At 39.6% G+C, this 24,738-nt stretch overlaps 1 protein-coding gene across 10 annotated transcripts in view; it reads left to right on the top strand.

Annotated features, from left to right (window-relative positions):
- The window catches only part of IL15 (interleukin 15), a 92,748-nt gene that overhangs the window by 52,149 nt on the left and 15,861 nt on the right, over positions 1-24,738 (top strand). For all 10 annotated transcript variants that reach the window (XM_062199570.1, XM_062199564.1, XM_062199563.1 and 7 more), the window contains 3 exons: positions 20,609-20,707; positions 21,709-21,806; positions 23,680-23,764. In XM_062199570.1, coding sequence (XP_062055554.1) covers positions 20,696-20,707; positions 21,709-21,806; positions 23,680-23,764 — 195 coding nt within the window. In that variant the 5' untranslated portion in view covers positions 20,609-20,695. The remainder of the gene's footprint in view (positions 1-20,608; positions 20,708-21,708; positions 21,807-23,679; positions 23,765-24,738) is intronic.

The raw sequence follows: 24,738 nt of genomic DNA, 5'->3' as shown, positions 1-24,738 counted from the left end.
CAGGAGCTTCTTCCTCCCACACAGGTGCAGGGGCCCAAGGACTTGGGCCATCTTCTACTGCTTTCCCAGACCATTGTAAGTGGAGCAGCCTGGTCTCAAACCAGAGCCCATATGGGATGCAGGTGCTTCAGGCCAGGGCATTAATCCGCTGTGCCACAGCGCTGCCCCCTGCTGTGTACTTTCACATGTCCATAACACTCATCCATCTTAAGTACAGTGACATTTAAAAGTATATAATTCCCACAAGAACAGGGTTTTTGTCTTTTTTGTTGTTTTTAAAGATTTATTTATTTATTTGAAAGGCAGAGTGACAGAGTGGGAGGGACAGAGAGACCTTCCATCTGCTTGGTACTCCCCATCTAGCTACAATAGTAAGTTCTGGAACAGACTGGAGCCAGGAGCCAGGAAGTCCATGTGGGTCTCCCATGTGGGTGGCAGGTGCCCAAGCACTCTGTCCATCTTTTCTACCTTCCCAGGTGCATTAACATGGAGCTTCTTCCAGGTCTCCCACACAGGTGCAGGGGCCCAAGGAGTTGGGCCATCTTCTACTGCTTTCCCTGGCCATAGCAGAGAGCTGGATTGAAGTGGAGCAGCCAGGACTAGAACCGGCGCCCATATTGTTGTACCTTAGCGAGTGTAAACAAAGGAGCACCACATATTGATAAAATTTGATGATCCTTTATTGCCGGCGGTGGAGAGTGGGCTCATGCCCTAAAGAACTCTCGACCCTGCAGCCCAAAGCAACAGGGTTTATAAAGGCAAAAACCACAAAATCAGGAGGGGAATACATGTTTGCTAGGATCGGGGGGAAATCTATGGTTACTGGGGTCAAGCTGACCTAAAACCTGTGCGAAACTAGTATCGATTACAATCTTGACAATACCAGTTACAATCTTAATTTTAATTGTGATCTTGACATTAATCCAGGTATTAGTTTTAATCATATGTAGGACATAGACAAATTACATTTTAATCATTAACCCAGGTGCAGCCTATCTACTTCCAAGCTTGAGCGATCATGCTAGGGGATTTCTATGCTCTGCCAAGTGTGATGTAGTGGACTGCTATAGTTCAACTGTTTTAGATCATAGTTTCAGACCAGAGTCTCACAGTGTGGGTGGGCACCTTCCCAGAATGGAGCCTCAGGTTCTCCAAAATGGAGTCCCTACTGTCAAGGTGCTACTTCAATATGGGATGCCGGCACTGCAGGCCACAGCTTTACCTGCTAAGCTACAGCACCGGCCCCCTCTCTTTTGTTCTTTCCAGTGGCAAGTACATACACATTCGCATGCACCAAGTGGAAAATCAACATTGGAAAGTTCCTCTGGGCAGTTAGAGAAAAGTGAGATGAGGTAGAATAATAGAAACAGTTGGTGAACTTGGTAATTTCAGTTTGTGTTATTACTGAGCTGTGTCAAACTCAAATAAGTAGTTTAAAAACTTCTGGGGCCAGTGTTGCAGCACAGAGGGCTAAGCCACTGCCTGCAATGCCGGCATCCCACATGAGTGTTGGTTCGACTCCTAGTTGCTGTGCTTCCTCTCCAGCTCCCTGCTAATGCACCAGGGCAAGTGGCAGGAGATGACGCCAGTGCTCGGGCCCCTGCCACTCAGGTAGGTTACACCTGTATGGAGTTCCTGGCTCCTGCCTTCGACCTGGCCCAGTCCCAGCCATTGCAGCCATTTGAGGAGTAAACTAGCAGATGGATGATCTCTCTCTCTTTTACTCTTTCACATAAACAAAATTAATCCTCATGGGAAAAAAAAACCCTCCTGGCTCACTTGTGTCTTGTCCATATTCAGTTTTTTCCCTATCCATATAGGTTGAATCCGTGTTTCATCCAACTATGAATCAAAAATGTTCAGAAAATGTTACATGTCTACAAAACATGTATTGCCTTTTTTCTCATCATTATTCCCCAATAGATTATTAAAAAATATTTATACAATTTTTGCATTATATGGGCAATAAAAGATTATCTAAAGTATATAGGATGATGTACATATGTTATATGTAAATACTGTGACATTTTATGCAAGGAACTTGGGAATATGCAGACAATCTCCCATGAATATTTTCACAATTATTAGAATAACAGTTTTTTGAAGATGGAGACAGTGGTGTTAAAGAGGCATAGAGGATTATAGGTGAAAGAGAGGGTGACACAATTTTCTTAGAAAAAATTGCTGGGGCCAATGCTGTGGTGCAGTGGGTGAAGCCTCCCCGTGCAGTGCCAGTATCCCATGTGGGTGCCAGTTTGAGTCCCGGCTGCTCCATTTCGGATCCAGCTCCCTGCTAATGATCTGGGAAGGCAGTAGAAGATGGCCCAAGTGCTTGGGCCCCTGTACTCATGTAGGAAACTGGGAAGAAGCTCCTGGCCATATGGGGAATGAACCAGCACATGGAAGATCAATCTGTCTTTCTCTCTGTGTCTCTCTCTCTGTAACTCTACCTTTCAAATAAATAACCTCTAAAAAATTGCTCACTTCTGATTTTCATCTACTATTACAGTTTTAGTGTTAACTATAACTTAAACACACAGTGACTGGATTTGTAGAGAGATTAAGTAATGACTAACCTTAGTATGCAGGACAAAATACAGAAACAAAATGAATACTTAATGCAGCAGATATTTTTATGGAAACAACAGCAACGAAGAATGTCACAAGCCAGATGGAAGCCTTTATTGGCCTAAGTGTTGGAGAAGCTGGGAGATTTCATGCTAGTATCTCTGCTAATTATGACCTGTGTCTGTAACTATAGAACTAATAATTAACACACATGCTCAGCAAGCAATCAACTACAAATTCTCACTCTTCAATATTCAGTAGTCAATAATGTCTCCTTTCCTGTAAAAAAAAAGTGACCATTGATGATCACATATTCAAGTAGTAGGACTACTTATCAGATTAGGGCTCTGGTTCACTAGCTGATGTTATAAAATGAAGTGTAATGTTTTTCTTCTCCATTATCCACTAAATTACTGACTGATCCCTGAAGCAGTGGCTCATTGCCTAGAACATCAAATCAGATTCTTCAGCCTGGCATTGAAGGGTGTGTGCCACCTGGCTCCAGCGTGCCAATTCACAGGTTTCTTTTGACTTTCTTGAAACTTTTCTAGACAATGGCATCTCCTAGGCTTTCTCATCCTGTGATGCTGTTATTGATGCCAGGTCTGTATTACTGTTTGGTAATTTCCTTTGCTTCAAAGCTCATCCACTCTTTTTTTTCTTTCTTTCTTTCTTTTTTTTTTTTTTTGACAGGCAGGGTGGACAGTGAGAGAGAGAGAGACAGACAGAAAGGTCTTCCTTTACCATTGGTTCACCCTCCAATGGGCGCTGTGGCTGGCGCACTGCGCTGATCCGATGGCAGGAGCCAGGTGCTTCTCCTGGTCTCCCATGCTGGTGCAGGGCCCAAGCACTTGGGCCATCCTCCACTGCCTTCCTGGGCCACAACAGAGAGCTGGACTGGAAAAGGAGCAACCAGGACAGACTCTGGCACCCCAACCAGGACTAGAACCCGGGGTGCTGGCACCGCAGGCGGAGGATTAGCCTAGTGAGCCGCGGCACTGGCCAAGCTTATCCACTCTTAACCTTAATTGCCCAAATGCCACCAAAACCACAGGCCTTTTACATTTCCAGCAGAGTTGATTCAATACTCTTTACTATTCAGGTATTCACAATCATTCAACAGATGTCTGTTGTGTACTTTCTGTGTTACAGGGACTGTCCTCCTAAACATGAATTTTATTGCATGCATAGTTAAGACCAGTTAGTAAACCATTTGTAATTGAATGTTTATTTTATTTCCGCTATAAAATGAAGCCCACCATAGCATTTATGTCCATTTTTAAAATACATAACTTTATAACTAATAGAGCACCTAAAAGGTAATCTGTAGAAGTGAAATTAACACTTTATGATGCAGTGACTTTGAACAACTCTTGTCTTGACTTTTGAGGAGCAATTTTTTTTCCATACAATTTGTGGAACTCTTTACTTAGTATATAGTTAATCATATGTGTATAAAGGTAATTGAAAATAGATCTTAGTAAAAATAAGAATGGTTGGAGGAGAAAGAGGAGAAAGAGGGATGAGAGTATGGATGGGAAGATAGGTATGGTGGAAAGAATCACCATATTCCTAAAGTTGTATACACATCATGAAATGGTAAGAGAGCTATCAGGAGGGTTGTGTGTCTTCTTATGGCTACTTGCAAGAGTGCCTCACCCATCTTAGGCAAGGAAGAATCACTTGTGGGGGCTAAACCTTTTACAGTGGCTGAGTTCTCTTTAAGAAAAAGGAACCCAAATCATGAATGTAAAATTAGTTAATTACAACACCTTTTATTTAGAGCAGGAAAAGAAATTACATATTACAGATATCAACTTAAAAATACCATACTCATCATAATGTATTTTCATTATTAATTAACTTCCTGACTCATCTTTAGAATACTTAATTTCCTACACATTTTTCATGGCAGAGAATCAGATTCTTTCTTTCATATGGTAATTTTTCATAATTTCTCCAGAAAGAAAAGAAGGGAATTTATTCTTTTCTCTTGTAAAATGGATTGAAATGTGTTTTTATTGTTGATGGTTTAGGAAGCATTCATTTACCTTCATAATGCATTAATGGAAACACTACAATTTTACTGTGTTCCAAGGCTTCTTGCTCAGGCTGTCCTTATTTGAAGGGAAGGCTCAGAGAAGCGCAACTTGTGGGTCTCAGCTGGCATGGTGTCAGACAAGCCACTGCCTCAGCAGGGCCCCAGCCTGGCCAGTTCCCTCTGGATTCCCCATCTTCACCCTGTGTGCAGCTCTATTTAAGAGAGATGAATGGAGGTAGTGGGACTCAGTGGCCTAAAAGCTTCATAGGTCCATCTTTAGGGTCCAAGTAAGGTCCAGATTCTCTCCTGATTAGATTATCCCTGGAGTCTTGATTGATGGAAGTAAATTCTGGCAGCCTGCCTGCCAGTAGTACCTGCGGCAGACCCAGGATGATGTGAGCAGGTGGAAGGGGATCCCCAGCCAGGGCTCACTCTGCATGCCTCCACTACAGGCCTGGGGCTGCTCCTCTCACAATATAGGCCATGAGGATAGGGATGCTAGAGCCTACGCTCCACTGATTTCATGGGAAATCTGCCTTGATTCTAAATGAGCACTAGACTAGCTGTTATCTTTATTATTTTACTCCTGCATTGCAAAATATAGTAATTCTGATATGTATGCTCAGGAGTAATTCTTGTCTCTATTATCTCAAAGAGGGCAGGTTTCCAGATAAACCAGTCTTTTACAGAAACAAACTTTGAGATAGTTGGTACTAGAGTAAATTTATGTTGAATATTTGATGATCATAGTACAGTGATGTCATATTGACATCAAGTATATTTCACACATTCTTAAGTATCATTTGTAGTGGCCACCATCCTAAGGTCCTGGACTCCTTCAGGAATAAATAATTTGTTTCCCCAATTTCTGGGTTCACTGCTTGCTATTTCCAAGCTGACAGTCTTACCTAAGAGCAAATGTATTGGCCAAGATCACCAACCACCCCAGGCATCAACCTCCATCCAGTGTTTCTTGGGAGGGCACTGGGATGTAGTGTTTAGAAAGGCCCCTGCCGGCGCCGCGACTCACTAGGCTAATCCTCCGCCTTGCGGCGCTGGCACACCGGGTTCTAGTCCCGGTCAGGGCACCGATCCTGTTCTGGTTGCCCCTATTCCAGGCCAGCTCTCTGCTGTGGCCAGGGAGTGCAGTGGAGGATGGCCCAAGTGCTTGGGCCCTGTACCCCATGGGAGACCAGGAGAAGCACCTGGCTCCTGCCATCGGATCAGCGCGGTGAACCAACGGCAAAAGAAGACCTTTCTCTCTGTCTCTCTCTCACTGTCCACTCTGCCTGTCAAAACAAAAAAAAAGAAAGGCCCCTGCCTTGGTACCACTGTGAAGAGTACGCTGAGGATGCCATGAGGCGAGCTCGTGGCCACACTGTCCAATTACTTCCCCTCCCAGTTCAACCGTCTTCCTTCCCCGCACACATAACGATCTTGAAGACGTTTCTTTATACTTCAGGCATAAATCTGTCTCAGAAAACCTGAGACACTGTCAATCTTTTAAGAGGCACCACATTTTCTTACTTTTTTTTTTTTTAAGATTTTATTTATTTATTTGAGAGGTAGAGTTACAGACAGAGAGAAGGAGCCACAGAGAGAAAGGTCTTTCATCTGCTGGTTTACTCCTCAAATGGCCAAAACCGCCGGAGTTGAGCTGATCCGGAGTCTGAAGCCAGGAGCTTCTTCCGGGTCTCTCACATGGATGTGGGGTCCCAAGTGCTTAGGCCATATTCTACTGCTTTCCCAGGCCGTAGCAGAGAGCTGGATTGGAAAAGGAGCAGCCAGGACTAGAACCGGCGACCATATGGGATGCCAACGCCACAGCACTGGCCCCAAAAGGCAACATATTTTTAATAACAGATTTTTCTAAGGATGAGGGAGGAGATCATACAAAAGATGTTACCCAACTTCAGAAACATCCATGCATATGCATACTTCTTATATTCAAGGAAACGCACCATCAGAGTATGTGGGAGTGCCGTAATTGCTTGCTCTTTGATCCTCTTAGCTGGGACTAGTATCCTGAAGGAATTACAGCGCTTTTTGCTGAACTCTTATTAAAGAAAGGATAGAGATGGTTGTTCTGATTCTCACTGCAAATTTCTCTTTACTTGCTGTCTCGATGCCTTTGTCCTTTTTTTTTTTTTTTTTTTTTTAGATTTATTTTATTTATATGAAGGGCAGAGTTATGCAAAAAGAGGAAGGTGGGGGGGAAAGAGAGAGAGAGGAGTCTTTCATCAGAAGGTTCACTCCCCAAATGGCTGCAATGGCTAGGGCTGGGGCAGGCCAAAGCCAGGAGCTAGGAGCTTCTTCCAGGTTCCCACTTGGATGCAGAGGCTCAAGGACTTGGGCCATCCTCTGCTGCTTTCCCAGGCACATTAGCAGAGAGCTGGGTCAGAAATGGAGCAGCCGAGAATCAAACCAGCGCAGGTATGAGATGGTGGCACTATAGATGGCAGCTTAACCAGCTATGCCAGTGTTGGCCCCTATTGCACTGATTTTTTGATGCTGACCATCTTTTTCATTTCCAAGATAAAATCTACTTGGTTGTTTTATATTATTCTGTTGACACACTGCTTGAAGAAATTTGTTAAGATTTTATTTTGAAAATTTGCATCTGTTTTCGTATAGAAGATTACAATGTAGTTTTCTTTATTGGAGTTATCTCCACGTAGTTTTGATATCAGATTTTGGTGTTCATGAATCGTAATAACTGTATATTCCCCAAATGTATGGAAAAACATTTACGAAAAATTCAGAGCTTTTTAGTACATATATTTTGCCTAGTTATTTAATTTATTTTATGGTTTTTATTCTAATCAGGTATTCTTCAGTCTCTTTGATAGTGTTTTTTTTATTGGTACATGATTATGTAATTTATAAAAATTATACTAATAATAGGCAATTGGCTTTTTAGACAGACTTCAGATTTGATCAGATTTGCTTTTCAAGGAGCAGATTCTTATATTAACATCAGGGCCTGTCAGCCCAAGCTCACAGAGGAGCCACTTTTTACTCCATCATTAACTTGCCTGTATCTCATTAGCATATTATTCTATGTTCTTTGTGCTTAATGTATTTTGTAGATCCCTGAGATTAGTGCATAAAATATTCCAGTTTAATGTGAATTTAATTTCAATTTATGTAAAAAGTTATAAAATTTGCTATGGTTATGCTTTTGCTATATTCCCCAGGTATTTTTCATAAAGTGTAAATTTCATTTTGAATTATTTTTCCATTCTAGGATTAAAGAGACCATTTTACACTTGTGAGTTTAATTCAATATTATTAAAATTATTATAATTCAGGATTATTCAATTCAATGTTTCAATACCATTTATATTATTGAGCTGTGATCACACAATGTAGTAGGTATGGTTTCAGGATTTGGTAATTTTTTTCTGTGTTTATTTTTTTTCTTAATTTTATTTAAGGTATACAAATTTCATGAATTTCATATATATACAGATTTAGAAACAGTGATTCTTCCTGCTCTACTCTCCTCCTGCCCACTTGGTAATTTTTTGAGATTTCATTTTAGGTATAGGCAATAAACAAGCTTTTACAGATACTCTATGTGTTTACTTTATAATGGGCTATCTCTTTAGGGTAGAATGTTAACTATATTTAATCTAATATATCTATGTACTACATTAGAAGGATTGTTTATAGTGTTTTAAAATTTTTCCTTAGGCAGTGTTGTACTAGAGACAACTCTAATTGGCTCATTAAACCCAATAGTTAAATAATCAGGACTTTTATGAGCTGGCTTTTATACAGTTGGTACCTTGAGTGGGCATGGTAATGTACTTATACAATAGAATTGGTAAGTACTACAAATTAGGGGAAAAATTTTTGAGAGCCAAGTTACTGCCAGGCTCAGCTACTTTTTTTTAATAAGCAAATTTATAGAAAACATGTTACAATCTATAATTGAAGTCCTTTTTCTCTGTTATTTTTTTCTGTATAATTTGAAGCTACACTATTAGATACATGGATGCTCCTAATTGTTATATCTTCCTAAAGGGTTTTAACCTTTATCCATGTTCATTATCTTTTGTACTGTTTTAAGTCATTTCATGTGAATTCATTTTTCTAATACAATACATAATATTTACTTAACATATCTTTTTCTATTATTTTATTCATAAACTTGCTGTATCATTTCCTTTTGTTGCATTTCTTATAAGCATCTTATTTTAAAATTTATATATTATGTAGTTTTATTCTTATCTTGTAATAAGAAAATATAGTGCTCATCATATCATTATGAATATAAGTGAATGGTTGCTGGTATATTTAGAATTGTGCATTATTTTATATATTTTATTTAAAATTTTTTAGTTGACACAAAACTTTGTGCATTTTTCTGTAGTACTATGCAATGTTTCAATACATGTATACACTGCATAATGTTCAGTTGGGATAAACATATCCAACCCCTCAAGCCTAACATTTCTTGATGGTGGAAACATTCGAAGTCCTTTCTTCTAGTTTTTTTTTTTTTTAAAGAAATATGCATTACAGTACTATTATCTGTAGTTGTTACATGATGGTGCAGTAGAAAGGCCAAAACTACTTCCTTCTGAGTATAACTTAGCAGGCATTAATCACCCTTTCCACACCCTTGCCTCCCACCTACATTCCTAGCCTCTGGTAACCACCATTACATCTTTAAATTCTATGAGATCTCATTTTTTAAAAATTTATTTATTTGACAGATAGAGTTAGATAGTGAGAGAGAGAAACAAAGATCTTCCTATCGTTGGTTCACTCCCCAAATGGCCACTACGGCCGGAACTACGATAATCCGAAGCCAAGAGCCAGGTGGCCTCCTCCTGATCTCCCATGTGGGTGCAGGGCCCAAGCACTTGGGCCATCCTCCACTGCCCTCCCAGGCCACAGCAGAGAGCTGGACTGGAAGAGGAGCACCCAGGACTAGAACCCGGCACTCATATGGGATGCCGGCACTGCAGGCAGAGGATCAACCAAGTGAGCCACGGCGCCGGCCCCTCTCCTATTTTTTTTTTTTTTTTAGATTGCACATATTATTAAAATCATGTGATATTTGTCTTTCTGTGCTTGGCTTATTTTACGTAAAATGACCTCCAATCCCTATCCATGGTGTTCCACGTGGCAAGATTCCATCCTTTTATATGACAAAGCACTTAGGCCATCCTCTGCTGCTTTCCCAGCTGCATTATTAGGGACCTAGATTGGTAGTGGAGCAACTGGGACTAAAACCAACTCCTGTATGGGATGCCAGCGCTGCAGGCAGCAGCTTAACCGGCTAAGAAACAGCACCAGCTCTGATCATTTTTCTATTTCTGCCTTTAGGTCCTTTTTGTTTGGGGTCTGAAAAATGGTTTAAAAGAAACTTTTGTGATTCTAAGTATGCTCTATATTACAGTTGTTCTGGTGACTACATGAGTTTCTATAATTCCCAAAATTCTGCATGCTATATGCTTAAAACAAGTGTATTTTATCAGCTTAAAATTGCACCTCAATAAAGTTGATCTAAAAGTGTGGTCAAGGATGTCAGAGCAAGAAATAATGAACAGGAGGAGGGAAGACTACTGGAAGTTACAGCTCGTGAAATTATAATGGCACTGTTCTTTCTAGAAATACTTAGCAGCTTGGAATTTGGAATCAATGTAGCAGAAAGGTACGATAGATAGGGAACAAACCCTTGAACTGGTTGAAGGAGCTGCTGTAAAAGCCCCCCAAACTGGATCCACTTGCCAAATGTGCAGAGCCAGTCATTGACTTCAGGGTGGTAGAAGAAATGAGGCAGAGTGCAGAACAAGGTGCCAGGCTGCTGTTGCTTACTTCCCAGGCTCCCCGAAGTATTAGGGGGAAAATTTTTTATAGATTGAAGTTAGGTCTAAGAGGTGCATGCTCAGCTCCTGTCCAAGCTTCTGTTTGGTCTGCAGTGTTTGTGGCTCTCCTTCAATTGGTCTGTAATATCTTGTTCTCTAAGGAATTTTTGTGATGGCCAAGTGGACTTCAGTTCATCTAGGGTCTACCTGCAGTGGTAGTTACTTTCTGCCCTGGTCCTGAAATTCTCCCTAAAATAAACCCCTGAGATAATACTGCCCATCAAAGTGTTACCTTGTGGGGAAGCAAATGACCTCATGACTCCAGTGATTAGAACCTTTTAGGGCTGGCTGTGTCACTGTTTCAACACAGGGAGTTAATTTTAGAGAGTGGTTGATTTGCTATCAAAAATTCAAGCATTGCAAGTTTCAGCTAAGAGAGGGATGCTAGGGGATTGAGGCCTGATGATATCCAGCATGCACATTCAAAGCATTGTATGGGAGCTCAGGTTCCAAATGTGCAGGAAGCTTAGTGTTTTATTTAGGATAATATTACTGTGACTTACTGGGACACCTGCTGGTTGGAGATACAAGTTAAGCTAAGAGGCTGATGGTTGTGAGAATGAGAACAGTGTAATTAGAAATAAATGAAAACTCAAATCCAAAGACATGTAATATACGCCCATTAGTGTACTTTTTGTATTGGAGGTACAATAATGAATAAGACAAACTTTTATCGCCATTTCACATTTTCATACAGTGAATGTTGGGAAAAAAAGAACTTCAAAAAAATGTTTGCCCGTTAGTTACTTAAACCGAGGTGTAAATTATTATTGTTTTATATTCCATTTTTTTTTTATATCCCACATCTTTCTTTTTTCTTGGGTAACTTTTTAAATAAAGAGTTTATTTATTTGAATTTCAGACAAGGAGGGAAAGGAGGGAGAGAGAAGAAGGGAGAGAGAGAAAGAGAGATCTTCCATTAGCTTGTTCATTCCCCAAATGGCCACAATGGCCGGAGCTGGGTTAGAGTCAAGCCAGGAACTGGGAACTCTATCCCTCTGTCTGAGTCTCTCCCTCATAGGTGCAGGGACCCAAGCATTTCAGCCATCTTCAACTGCCTTCGCAGGCACATTACTGGCAGCTGGATCAGAAGCACAGTGGCCTAGACTCGAATGAGCACTCTAATATGGGATGGCAGCATCACAAGAGGCAGCTTCACCTGCTGCACCCAACACCAGCCCCAGATAGCTTTGTCATTGTCTTTTAATGAGATTATTATTTTTCCAGTCATTCTGTGTGTCTGATATTTTCTAAGGTCTATTATGAGAGAATGTTGTCTATCCTGCTTCTCTAATAGTAGTGGTTCTGTTTTCATGTAGGTGACATGATTAAATTCATTCTGATTCTTGTCCTTAAATAACTTGCTGTCAGCGTTTTTTATCCTGGAATTATGAAATTTAATTTAAAGTTTTTTTGTGTTTTTAATTTATCTCTTTCATGTCTTTAAGTGTGAAAGTTTGCATTTTTTAACTCCGGAATTTTGTATGATTTTTTAAATTATTTCACTTTTCCGTTCTATTTCCTGTCCCTTCTGGATCTCCTTTTAGATACTGTTTGGAATTTCTAGACATGTCTCATAATTTCCAACTTTCTGTCCTTTTCTAATGTGGTTTAGGAGAATTTCTCCACCTTAAGAAGTACTTTTGGAAAGTGCCCTGAGGAACAGGTCTCACGGACTATTCCTAGGCAGCAGGTTAAGTATCTGCCATAGCCATGCTAACCTGAGGAAGCTTACAGTGCACCTATCCTAGAGAAATTTATTGGTTAGAATTTTTCAAATACACTTGCAAACATTTTTCAAAAGCATTTATACAAAGTGACAAAAAAAGCATGAGTCTGTTGCTACATAACTATGATCAGAGAGCAGTAAGAGCACCTCCCAGATGCCCTGTAGCTGTATACATGCACATTTTCTTTTCTACTTAGGTGATAGACTGCCCGAGGTGTTTTCTGTGTTCATTTTATGTAACGTCATCTGTTTAATAAATGTTCTTTCCGGTAGCGGTGACAGCTAAGTTGTTCAAATCTTATTTCTACTTCTTTCCTTTGCTGTTAAATATTATTTCAATTGATTATGATTTGATATGGAAACATTTCAATAGAACTTAGTAATTTATTTTGTTTTAAGCATTCCTAAGAACTTAAATGAAACTTTTTTTTTTTTTTTTTTTGACAGGCAGAGTGGATAGTGAAAGAGAGAGACAGAGAGAAAGGTCTTCCTTTTTGCCGTTGGTTCACCCTCCAATGGCCGCTGCGGCCGGCGCATCGCGCCAATCCGAAGCCAGGAGCCAGGTGCTTTTCCTGGTCTCCCATGCAGGTGCAGGGCCCAAGGACTTGGGCCATCCTCCACTGCCTTCCTGGGCCATAGCAGAGAGCAGGCCAGGAAGAGGGGCAACCAGGATAGAATCCGGCGCCCCAACCGGGACTAGAACCCAGTGTGCCGTCGCCGTAAGGTGGAGGATTAGCCTGTTAAGCCACGGCGCCAGCCCCCTAAGAACTTAAATGAAACTTTAATGAAACCATTAAAGTAAACACAGACATATGCATGTGTGCACAAACACACTCACTTATCTTTCTATGAAATAGTTTCCTACCTATTGATATATTTTTTTGTTTTGATAAATTGTGAGATTTATAGGCCAGTTTTAGTCCATTTTCTGTTGCTATGACAAAATACACAATGGTGGGTAGTCATAAAGCAAAAAGCTTGCTTTATCTCAGAGTTTTAGAGAGGGTGAGTCCAAGAGCAGGTGGACCCAGAAGTGCGGCTTTTGGTGAGGGCCTCGAGATGAGTGTTATAATGGAGGGTGTATGTGCAAGAGAGAACTATCATATGCCATGACAGGAAGCCAGAGGGATTTGGGAGCCAGGTGTGGCCTTTTATAACAACCTGGTTTTGCAGGAACTAATACCTTCCAAGGGTTCACTTCCAATGCCCTAATCACCTCTCACTGGGCCTTATGTCTTCAAGTTTCCATCACCTCTTAGCACCACATTGTGGACCAAGATTCCAACATATGAACCTTAGGAGGACAAACCATATCTAAACCACAGCAAAACTTTGTCGATATATTGTGTAATTTTGTATGAAAATCAGGTACAAACTTCTGGTCTTATGTGGTATGAAGTAATTTTTGAAAATCCAGCAGTAATCCATGGTAATATAGTTTATCATCTTTAGCCTTAATGTTGGCTACAGATTATATTTAAGGAAATTTCTTATTTAAAAAATTCATATAGATATTAATTGAAAACAGCTTGAAGGCAATTACTGAAAAAAAATGCCAGTGTTGTTATGGTAGGAGGATTTGAGTCTTTTAAAGATATTACTTTTTGAGGCTTACTCAAATTAGAACTGATTAAAAGATCCATAGAGGTCAGAAGTTGTCAGCAAATCGACTGTTTATTAAAATATTGGGTTGGTGGCTCAAATCCACCAACCACATGCTTTGATAAATAATGTTGTGTTGAAACTCAGCCATACCTATTCATTTATGGATTTTATTCATTGTCTGTGGCTTCTTTTCACACTGAAGTGGCCAAGTTAAGTGGTTGTGATGAAGACCACAGGACTTGTAAAGCCTGTAATATTTATTATCTGGCACTTCGCAGAAAGTGTTCAGCACTGTGTGCTCTAGGCACTAGTGACAGTGTGCACACTCTCACACTGTTAGGGAAATGACTCATTGTTCCCTGCAAACATATTACACTTGTTTGCATACATCCTTGCCTGGGCTCTTTCCTCTACCTAGATGCTGTTGCTTTCCTTTCACTGGTGCCTAAAATCTTTCCAGTATTCATGGTAGGATAACAGTTCTTCCATGAACTTATACAATAAAGAATAAAACTGTGCTGCCTGGACAGATCTCCCAGTCACTCCTTTATATATACTCTAAAATCCCTTACCTTTCTATTATTTATGCTTGCTTGGCATCCAAATAACAAGTATGAATCCAGTTCTGTACTTATTCCCAGCTACCCATTCTTTGTAGCTCACTATGGCTAAGAAAAAAAGATAGGCAAGTTCTGTGAGTAATCTCACTGTATGACCATTCACAACCATGACCTTCCAGTAGGTTAGGCTGTCATCCTATGCTCACCTCTGTTCATTCTCCCTGTTGCCTCCATGGTTATTTCATGTTGTACTCTGTACACAAAGCCCTGACTTCTTCTTCCATTCCCACTCTCTATTTATGATTTTTTTGTCTTAATTTTACTGAGAAAATTAAAGCCTGGTTGAGAATTTACACCTGTTAGCCCTTGCAGCTTTATACTCAGCCTTCTTTCTTGTGCCAGTGAACAACTCAGCTCCTGCCCCACAGTGCCTGCGATACCCTCCCCTTCCTCAATGGCTTGAGAGCATCACTCAGGCACTTCTGTTCCAACTCTCTACCATCCTCAACTTTCTCCTCTCATATCAGTCAGCTCCATCAACATGTGAATATGCTGTATCTCCTCTCTCTTCTGCCACCTTCTACGACTCCCCATCCTTTCCCACTTTGAAGCTACATTCTTGAAAATATTGCCTACACTAGCAGTTCGCAAATCCTTTTCTTACACTTTATCCTCAACCTCCCATCTCTGTTACACCCATAAAGTGGCTCTTGGCAGGGTCATCCATGATTTACTCCTTGCCAGGTCCCCTGGCCACTGCTCAGTCTCTGTCTTTCATGACCCATCAGCACTTTTGCCTCAACTATCATTTCCTTTTCCAGGATCTACTTCTCCCAGTTGACTTCTATTCTATAGTATTCTGTTCTCCCCTTTGCATTGGTCATTTCTTTTGATTTTTCTTTACCGATTGATTGTTTTCTCCCCAACTAATACTGAAGTACCCAGACTCAGTCTTTGGTACTTTTCTCTAACCTACATTAGTCCCATGGCTCTCATACTGATATCTAGTCCAGACTCTTCCCACACATCCAACATCCTGTTCAACATACCTACACTGATACCTAGTGGGCATCTCAAATTCAGGATGCCAAGAACAGCCTTACTTATTTAGGTTGATAGTAGCTCCATGTTCTCAGTAGCTCAGGGCAGAAGATTTGGTGGAATGCTCCATCTCTCTCTTACTCTTACAATCCATGTTTAATCTATCAGTTAATTCTGTTGGCTCTCTAATAAGAGGCTGTTTCCAGACTTTAATCACCTGCTTACTGCTCACTGCAACCATCACCATCTCTCACCTAGATTACTGCTTCTATCCCCATAGAAGCCTCTGCTCCCATCCTTATCCTGCTGCCCTTGACTCAGGAGCCAGAGGGACATATTAATTTAAGTTTTTCAAAAGATTTATTTATTTATTTGAAAGTTTGTTACAAGGCAGGAGAGAGAGAGAGAGAGAGATCTTCTATCTGCTGATTCATCCCCCAAATATTATAATAGCAGGGAATGGCCAAGCCAAAGCCTGGAGTCTTGAACTCCATTTGAGTCTCCCACATGGGTGTGGGGGACATGTACTTGGGCCATCTTCCTCTGCTTTCACAAGTGCATTAACAGGGAGCTGGATCAGAAGTGCAGCAACTGAGATTCTAAACAGTGCTCATATGGGATGCTGGTGTCACAGGTGGCAGCTTAACCCACTGTACCACAGTGCTAGCCCCATGCTTGAGAGATTCTTAACAAAGAAATTCAGACTATATCAACTATCTGTAGTGATTTCTCATTTTCAGATCCTTACAGTAACTGAAATGTCCTGACTAGATCTAGATCCACCCTTTACCACCTACCTTTCTGAACTCATCTCAGACTGTTCTCCCTTGCTCACTCCATTTCTCCTTTTCTTTTTTCTTTTCTTTCCTTTAAGATTTATATATTATTTGAATGTCAGAGTTACAGAGAGAGAGAGAGAGAGAGAAAGAGAAAAAGAGACAGATCTTCCGTATACTGGTTCAGTCCCCAAATGGCCACAATGGCCATGGCTGGGCCAGGCCAAAGACAGGAACCAGGAGCTTCTCCCAGGTCTCTCACATGGGTGGCAGGGGCGCAAGCACTTGGGCCATCTTCTACTGCTTTCCCAGGCCATTAGCAGAGAGCTGGATCAGAAGTGGAGCAGCCAGGACTAGAACAGGTGCTCATATGGGATTTTGGCACTGCATGTGGCAGCCTTCCATGTTACGCCACAAAGCTGGCCCCACATTGGCCCCTTTTCTGTCCCCCAAAGTCACAGGTTGGCTGTTGCCCTGGGGACCTTGCTTCAGCTGTTCCTACCACATCAAATGCCATTCTTTAAGATATCATTGGAGCTAATGCCCTTGTTATGTGTGTCTTGTCCAATTTTTCATTCTTGATAAACTATTCTGAACGTCCCACAAAAACTTGCAACACCATGCTTCTAATCTCATTCTGTGTTTTTTCCGTAGTATTTGTAACACTGATCAAATATAAAATGAACTTACTTGGTTTGTTATGTATGGCCTGACTTCCTGAAATAAAGGTTATTTTTCTCTTGCAATCAATGATGCAACCCAAGGTCATACAAAACTTAGCTCAACAAATACTGACTAATTGACTTAAGGACAGCACTGCTATCTTACAGGCTTTATACTCAGTCTTGGCTTGCCTTCTTCTTTAGTTTAATTCTAGTTTTGTTTTTTTTTTTTAAGTAAACAAGTGGTATATATTCAGAGTAATGCAATGCTTACATTTCTTTTATTAGTAAATCTATTTATAAATTTGAAATGTGTGACTGGACAAGTAATTAAGCATAACAGAACAACATTGCAAGTATGTTTGTTAGGGAAAGAGTGCAGATAAGTGCCTTCTCACATGGGGCACAAAAATACCAGGAAAAGAGTTGCAGCACAGGGAGGAGGCAGGAATATAAATCTACAGCCAGACCAAGTTTATTCAGAGAAAGTAAATCCGCAGAGGTGACCAGCTGCCAGCGTGCACAGTGCCGGAACATGTGTCAGGAGTCCCAGACTGGGCTTTCTTATATCTTAGGAGGGCTAGGGGTGGGGGCCAGGGTAGGAGGCAGCAGGCAGAGGTGAATTCCTCCATACTGGTCTTTCAAGTGGCCTCTGGGCCTCAGAACCTGGGGAAGAATGCAGGCGTGGGGTGTAAAGACAATTACGATTCAAGGACAAGGAATAAATTCTGATATTCATCTACCTTTTGGGCAATGAGCAGGAATGGCTGAGGCTTATATGTTTGTTTCATCAATGTTAGCTTTTATTTCCTCTCTGGGAAGAACTATAACGCTTGTACAGAATGTAACATGTTTGCAGTTATTTTCACAAAGCAGTCCAGCATTAAAGCTGCCAGAGCTGTGTTGAACTGGCCATTCTTCGGGAAGTTGCCCTCCTGAGCAGTATCATCCTGCTAAGATGGCAGTGGTGCCATGAGGCCAGCAGTCACCCTGCAGTGAGACCCAGTCATAAGGTCCAGAACTCTTCCGCCTAAAACCCTGTGAATAGCTCCTGGAGGTTTGGCCTGGGATTTCATCTTTTCTGTTGTCAGATCTAGCACCCACATTAATGAAGCAGAAACCAAAGAGGGACTGATTGTGAGGGCATTTCATGACCGTTTGCAATTAGTATGGCAGAATTAAACACTGCTTCTGTAGTTCTTCAAATAATGTGGCAGAAAGGGAAGTAGAAAGTTTCCACTCTATATTTGCCTCCTCAAAAGTAATTACATTGGTGTCAGCCACTTCTTCCTAAAAGGTGTTTTGTGAAAGTCTAATGACAGAATGCAGATGTAATGTATGTAAACTTGAGTTCCCTTGTGTGGCAGAATTGTTTGAGGGACCTGCTTTTGCATACTCAGAGAGCAGTAGCTTTTTATTATTCCCATGGGTCGAGTCAGATACTTTACGGAGTTTGAAATGTGTTGCCTCCTCCCGCCCCTTGCTCAATCCAGATGATATGGAAACATTTTCATGGCTATATGCATGCCATATAGCAGAACTGAGTCACTTAACCTCTCCCAAAATTGGTTTCTTCACTGTAAAATAAGAGTCGCATCTCCCACTTAAAGATATTCCCAGTATAAAATGCAATAATATATATGAAATAATTTTGTAAACTTTAAAATATTAGATAAACAATACTTATGCTAGTTAATATTTCATCATGGATAATGGGTATATTACTATATTTATAATTAATACATATATACTACTATATATGTATGTATATTAACTATATATAGTTATCATTGGTTCCTGCTCCCAAAGAAAAGATAGCACGTTTTTGTATCTTCAGGTTTCTGTGACCCACAGGATTCACACACACACACAAATTTACACACACACACACGCACACCCATATATTTTCAGTACAATTTTTAGTCTGTGAAACTACAATATGTGGCAGGTTGATTGTTTGGGAAAACCCAGATTCTACTGTCAGCTCAGAAAACCATGTTCTTTTGCCGATTCACGATCACAGCTGTGAAATGTTCCTTTTCAGCTACACAGGTTGCCATTACCATTATTTTGTTAGAAGCTTTAGAGGATGCTTCCTCCTGCATTCCTCCAGTTGGCAACCATATTCTATTGTGCAGCACTGTGGCCAGAGCACTGAGTCTTCTTTCTGAGTACTTACAACAGCAGGCAGTCACCGGGCCGGGCAGTGAAGTCCACTGTGACATTGCAGAGACCCCCTGCTGCAGGAGCACAGAATGAATCCACATTGTTAGGAGAGTAGCTTCCCAAGGCCAGATTAAAAATTGTATCACCCTTCGCAGTACTCAAGGCCAAATCAATAAATACTGTTATTGTTTCAACAATGTGGAATTTGGGATACCACAACGGATGCAGGGAATTTAAGAGGCTTTAGATGAAATTACAAAGATAATTGGGAGTTTTATAAGAAATTTGAAGCACTGAGATAACACAAAGAGCGTGATTGTAAGATGAGAGCAATGAAGAGGATTTGCTTTAACTAAATGAATTAATGAGTGATTTAGATCATGTTTAACTGGAGGATTTGATTTAATATGTTTTGTCAGAAGAAAAATATTCCTACTGGATATATCCTTACGGTATATTGCTTAATATCTAGATAAATGTTAGCTTTCCCTTTTAAGAGTAATTCATCATATATTTTTAATAATAACTTTTTAAATTTTAGAAACAACTGGAAAGTCTAATAATTTAGTTATCTGAGTTATTGAAATTAATCACAGTGAATACTTGTGTTCAGGGGATGTGGCACATTGAACTTTGTGGAGGAGGTCAACAAATGCATACTATATTTAAGCTATATTTAAATGACAATATGAATAAAAGTTTGTACTTCAATTATTTTGATTTTAAATATTTTTAAATTAAATGTAGTCAAATGAGAGAAAGTTTGATTTTTTTACTTTCTTTACCAGCTTTGAATTAGAAAAAAGTAGAATTTTGGTATTTACAAAATTTTCAAATGATGTTTTAGCTAATAGTCATTTATTTCATCAGACTGAAGACATTTATTTAAGGTCTGTACAAAGAGTTATTGCTGTTGTAAGTTAGACTAACAGGCAGCAGTTATATGAATTCAAGTATTTGGTTATATCTGTTTTTCATATACATGGCTCTGGAATTTGTCAATTCAGGGACATAATATAGTAAAGCATTTGGGTTTTGTAATTAGACAAACTAGGTCTGAAATTTTGCCTGTAATGATTTTTTGCTGTGGGGTTTCAGTAGCTTACCCAAATGCTGTTAACCTTACCCTACAGTAGTATTGTGAGAATTAAATGTGATCCAGCATATATTAAGTAAGTAATAAAGCATCCATTAAAAAATAGGTGCCGGGAAGGCATTTGGCCTAACAGTTAAGACATCAGTTAAAATGACTACATCCCACATTGAAGTTTTAATACCTGGCTCCAACTCTTGACTCCACTTTCCTGCTAATGCACAGTGTTCACTCAAGTGATTGAGTTCTAGTTACCCCTGTGGGAGAATTGATTGAGTTTCCAGCTCCTGATTTCAGTCTGTCAGTCCCAGATGTTGCAGGCATTTGGGAAGTGAATCAGTGGATGAAAGTTCACTTTCTATCTGTCTGTCCATCTTCTCCAAAAAATAAAGTCAGTGCTAAATGAATACTAATTCCCTCCCTTTCTTTCCCCCACGCTGTCTGCCTGTTTTAATGGACCATCCCTCACCCTCACTGTTTTCTAGGAGGCGTTCTGGATGGATGGCTGCTGGAAACCCATCGTCATAGCCAGCTCTTCTTCAGTTCTTAAGGATTTACCCTGGCATTGAGTAATGAGAATTTCGGTAGGAAAACATAAATGAAATCAGCATACAGATTTTTCTTAACAAGTCACTTGAAATTTAGATATTTCATAATAAGTTATATGATTATTCTCTAACGATATTGGGATGTCACACATATCTGTTCACATAAAGTTTATTCCTATTTGAAGAAAAATAAAATAGGTTTTTAAGAGCTCTATTAATAATCTTGCTACATGCTTCATGCCATTGTGAATGCATTATTCCACTTATCTAACTCTATTTTGTTCGTTAAATGTCTATCTACTGTGTAAATTATGTAGTCTTTGAGGGCAAGGCCTGGCATTACTCATATCTTCAGTGTAGACTAAATGAAGCAAAGACTCTTGGTGTGCAAAGTGGTAATTAACACTACTTTTTGAAACTATTAAAGATTTGACAACCCACAAGAGGAAGATAAAAGTATTGAAACTCTGGAAAATGTTGAGATAAATAACTTTTCCAAATTACCAAGAAAATTATATAATGTCTGTCAGGAAGGAAAAGAACATATTTAATTGATTCCATTTTATCCAATTTTTCTCCAGGTGATGTTAACATATAATTAATTTTATACAGTTACATGAAATTAGCATAGAAATACTGCTCCCATGTTAGCAATGTATGTTATTATACTTATGTTAGCCTGTTAAAAAAGGAGAAAAGGATGAAAGAGAGGTCAAAGAATAAAAAAAAAAGAATAAAAAAAATGAGTGGTCATATTGATATGTATGCAGTTCACTTATATGTAACCTTGTTAAGTTGTTAACATTGACATTCATCTGAAGAAATATCTGTTAATGAAATTTGAACATAAGAGACAGACTTGGAGGTAAGGGAGAAAAAGCAGAAAAACAGATAAATTCTAATTTCATCATTTCTACTAATGATCATTAATTGTAAAATTGTGATAAAAGCACATTTTGCATATAAAATATGATAAAACATTGTTTTAAACTTAAGCTTTCTGCTAAAAATATTATCATCTTGTCTATGTTTTTCAGAAACCGTATCTGAGAAGTACTTCCATCCAGTGCTACCTGTGTTTACTCCTAAACAGTCATTTTTTAGCTGAGGCTGGCATTCATGTCTTCATTTTTGGGTAATGTTTTGTTTTCTTAAAAAGGTTTATTTATTTATTTGAAAGGCAGAGTGAAGGAGAGAGAGGGAGAGACTTTCCTAATTGCTACAACAGTCAAGGCAGTGCCTGGCCAGAACCGGGAGCCAGGAGTCGGGAACTCCATCTGTTTCTTCCACATGGGTAGCAAGGACCCAAATACTCGAACCATCAAATGAAACTTCCCAGGCACATCAGCAGGAGCTGTATTGGAAGCAGAGTTGCCAGCACTCCATCCAACACTCTGATATGGGATGCCAGCATCTACTGAGCCACGATGCCAGCCCCTAATTTTACCATAAGTATCATTAGATTAATGGCCATATGATTGCCTTTGAATATCTTCCCCATTAAAGTGGTTTATCTTCAGTTTTCTCATATTTATTAGTACTCAGTGTTCAGGATGTTATAGAAGCAAGATTATATGGATTTGGGAGATTGGTGAACACCTCGATGAGAATTTCTATTTCTTGCCATATTCCCAAAGAGTAGTGCGTTCCTCAAATAATATAGGCCTCTTGATACCTGGCTAATCTTGGCAGTACCTCACTTACTGATACCGCACATGCTGCTCACAGCAGTGGGTGTTAAGGATTCACTGTGTTACTTTTCTAATCTGTTCCTGGCACTGACTCTTCCTATTCCCCGACTGCTCTTTTGGTTCCATTTAAAAGGTTTTTTCCTTTATTTAGATTTTTTGCTTTTTCTTCTAATAAAGATCCATATTTTCCTGTGCCTATTAACTTTTTCCTTTCTCTTAGATTCAGTCAGTTGGCCTGAAGCATACACACAATTTTTCTGTAATGTGACTGCTGTTTCATTTTCACTGTACTAATACCTTACTTAGGCTATAAGGAAACAGAGTCGTACAACTAAATTTTCCTCATAAGAAAGAATAGCGTCGACTGTCGTGCTTCTTTACTGCTAATGGCCTGGGAAAGCACTAGAAGATGGCCCAAGTCCTTGGGCCTCTGCACCCATGTGGGAGACCCGGAAGAAGCTCCTGGCTCCTGGCTTCCTATCAGCACAGCTCCAGCTGTTGAGGTTAATTGGGGAGTGAACCAGGGGATGGACCTCTCTCTCTCTCTCCCTCCCTCTCTCTCTCTCTCTGCATTTCCTTCTCTCTCTGTGTAACTCTGACTTTCAAATAAATCAATCAATCAATCTTTTTTTTTTTTCTTTTAAAAAGACCCTTCAGGGAGTGACTGTATTTCCTGAAGCTCCAGGAACCATTCCATAATCACTTGATTGCTGTTACTGCCTTTTTCTGGATATCAAATTAAAATTTTTACCGAAGTGAATAAGTATATGATTATTCAGCCTAGATTGGGCTAAATTCTACAATATTTGTGAAGAAAGCTGTTGCAAGCATAGTAGTAGCATGAGCATATGAAAGGGGCTAATTTGACACACTGTAAAGAACACTTACTGTTGAAATCATTACATGAAAATGATTATTGCTTATTTTAAGAATTTTATCTATTTGTTAGACCTAAAACTTTTTAAAGAAACTCTACTCAAATAAATTTAATGTTTCAGTTAGAAACATTTATTTGGGCACTAAACACACATCTGGTGCTGTTTTTCTTCCTTTGTGGTAAATTGACCAAGGTTATTTATGAATTATGACTGCAGTTAGGCTCCTAGCTAATTGGTCAAGACTTGAGTTACACCTAAAGTGTCAAGGTTGTATTATATTTTTGATATTTATATTTTTCTACAAGGCTGTTGAATACAGAGAAACAAGGGCAACACTGGTCCTTTCAATAGTCCAAATAAAACAACTCTTGATTGCTCCTTCAATTATAAGCACTAGTATGCTCATTCCAAATGCTTTTCTGTGTGCTTTCTCTTCCAGCTGTATCAGTGCAGGTCTTCCTAAAACAGAAGCCAACTGGCATGATGTCATTAATGATCTGAAAATAATTGAAGATCTTATAAAAGTGAGTACTCATTTGTCCATAAAATCGCTGGCATAAATTCTATAATGTATGTCTCTCCTTGTGTTTTCTGTCACTTTTAATGAGATCTCATTGAAGCAATATTTTTGTGGAAATGTATGAGCCCTCTGAAGCCTCAAAATCTTTTGCTTACATATCAAGCTGTAATTATATGTAAAGCAATACATAGTCTAGCCTGAAGGGTCTCTATAGATCAGAAACTGCTTGGCCTAGCTCAAGAAACTAGGGAGGTTGGTTGCATCTGCATGGGGAATGGCTTCATCTAGGAAAGTGCTCACTCAGCTGTGGACTAGAGGTCCTCTTCTCTAACCTGGTAGAACCAGCCGGCAAGAGAAGGAAAGAGACTAGGATCCTCACTCAAAATCATGACCTGGAGAATTTTTAGCCCTGGTGGCCAGAGTCTCCCATCCTCTCCCTGGAGAAATCAGATGGCCTAGGCTGGAAAAGTACCTGTTTTCACGGTAGCTGAAACCAAAATGTGAGAGCCTGAAGTGTACTAAACTAGCACCCGAGGGGTGCTGAAACTAAGCTGCCACTATCATTGCAGTATACCTAAGCAGGTCAGAACTTACATGTGAAATCTAATTGAAATGGATTTAGGTTAGACCATAATCTAACAACACAGCCACAATGCCAGGATACAATTGAAAATCAGTCATGATGCGAAAAAGCAGGAAAGTTATGACTTGAATGAGAAAAGGCAATCAACAGAATCCAAAATCAAGATGGGTCATGTGATGGAATTATCCAACGTGGATTTGAAAGCAGTTATTATAAAAAAAAATTCAAAAAGCAATTACAAATGCCTATGAAACAAATAAAAAAAAAAGAAAGCCTTAGCAGAGAATTAGAAAATATAAAAGGAACCAAATGGAAATTAAATAACTGAAAAATACATAACTAAAAAACAAAACATTCAAAACAAGTGCTAATTAACAAAGTAACTATTATAAGGG

The sequence above is a fragment of the Lepus europaeus genome, chromosome 8 (genome assembly GCF_033115175.1).
Source record: "Lepus europaeus isolate LE1 chromosome 8, mLepTim1.pri, whole genome shotgun sequence".
Lineage (NCBI taxonomy): Eukaryota > Metazoa > Chordata > Mammalia > Lagomorpha > Leporidae > Lepus > Lepus europaeus.
Note: the sequence above shows the minus strand (reverse complement) of the source record. Positions and strands in the feature narration are given on the sequence as shown.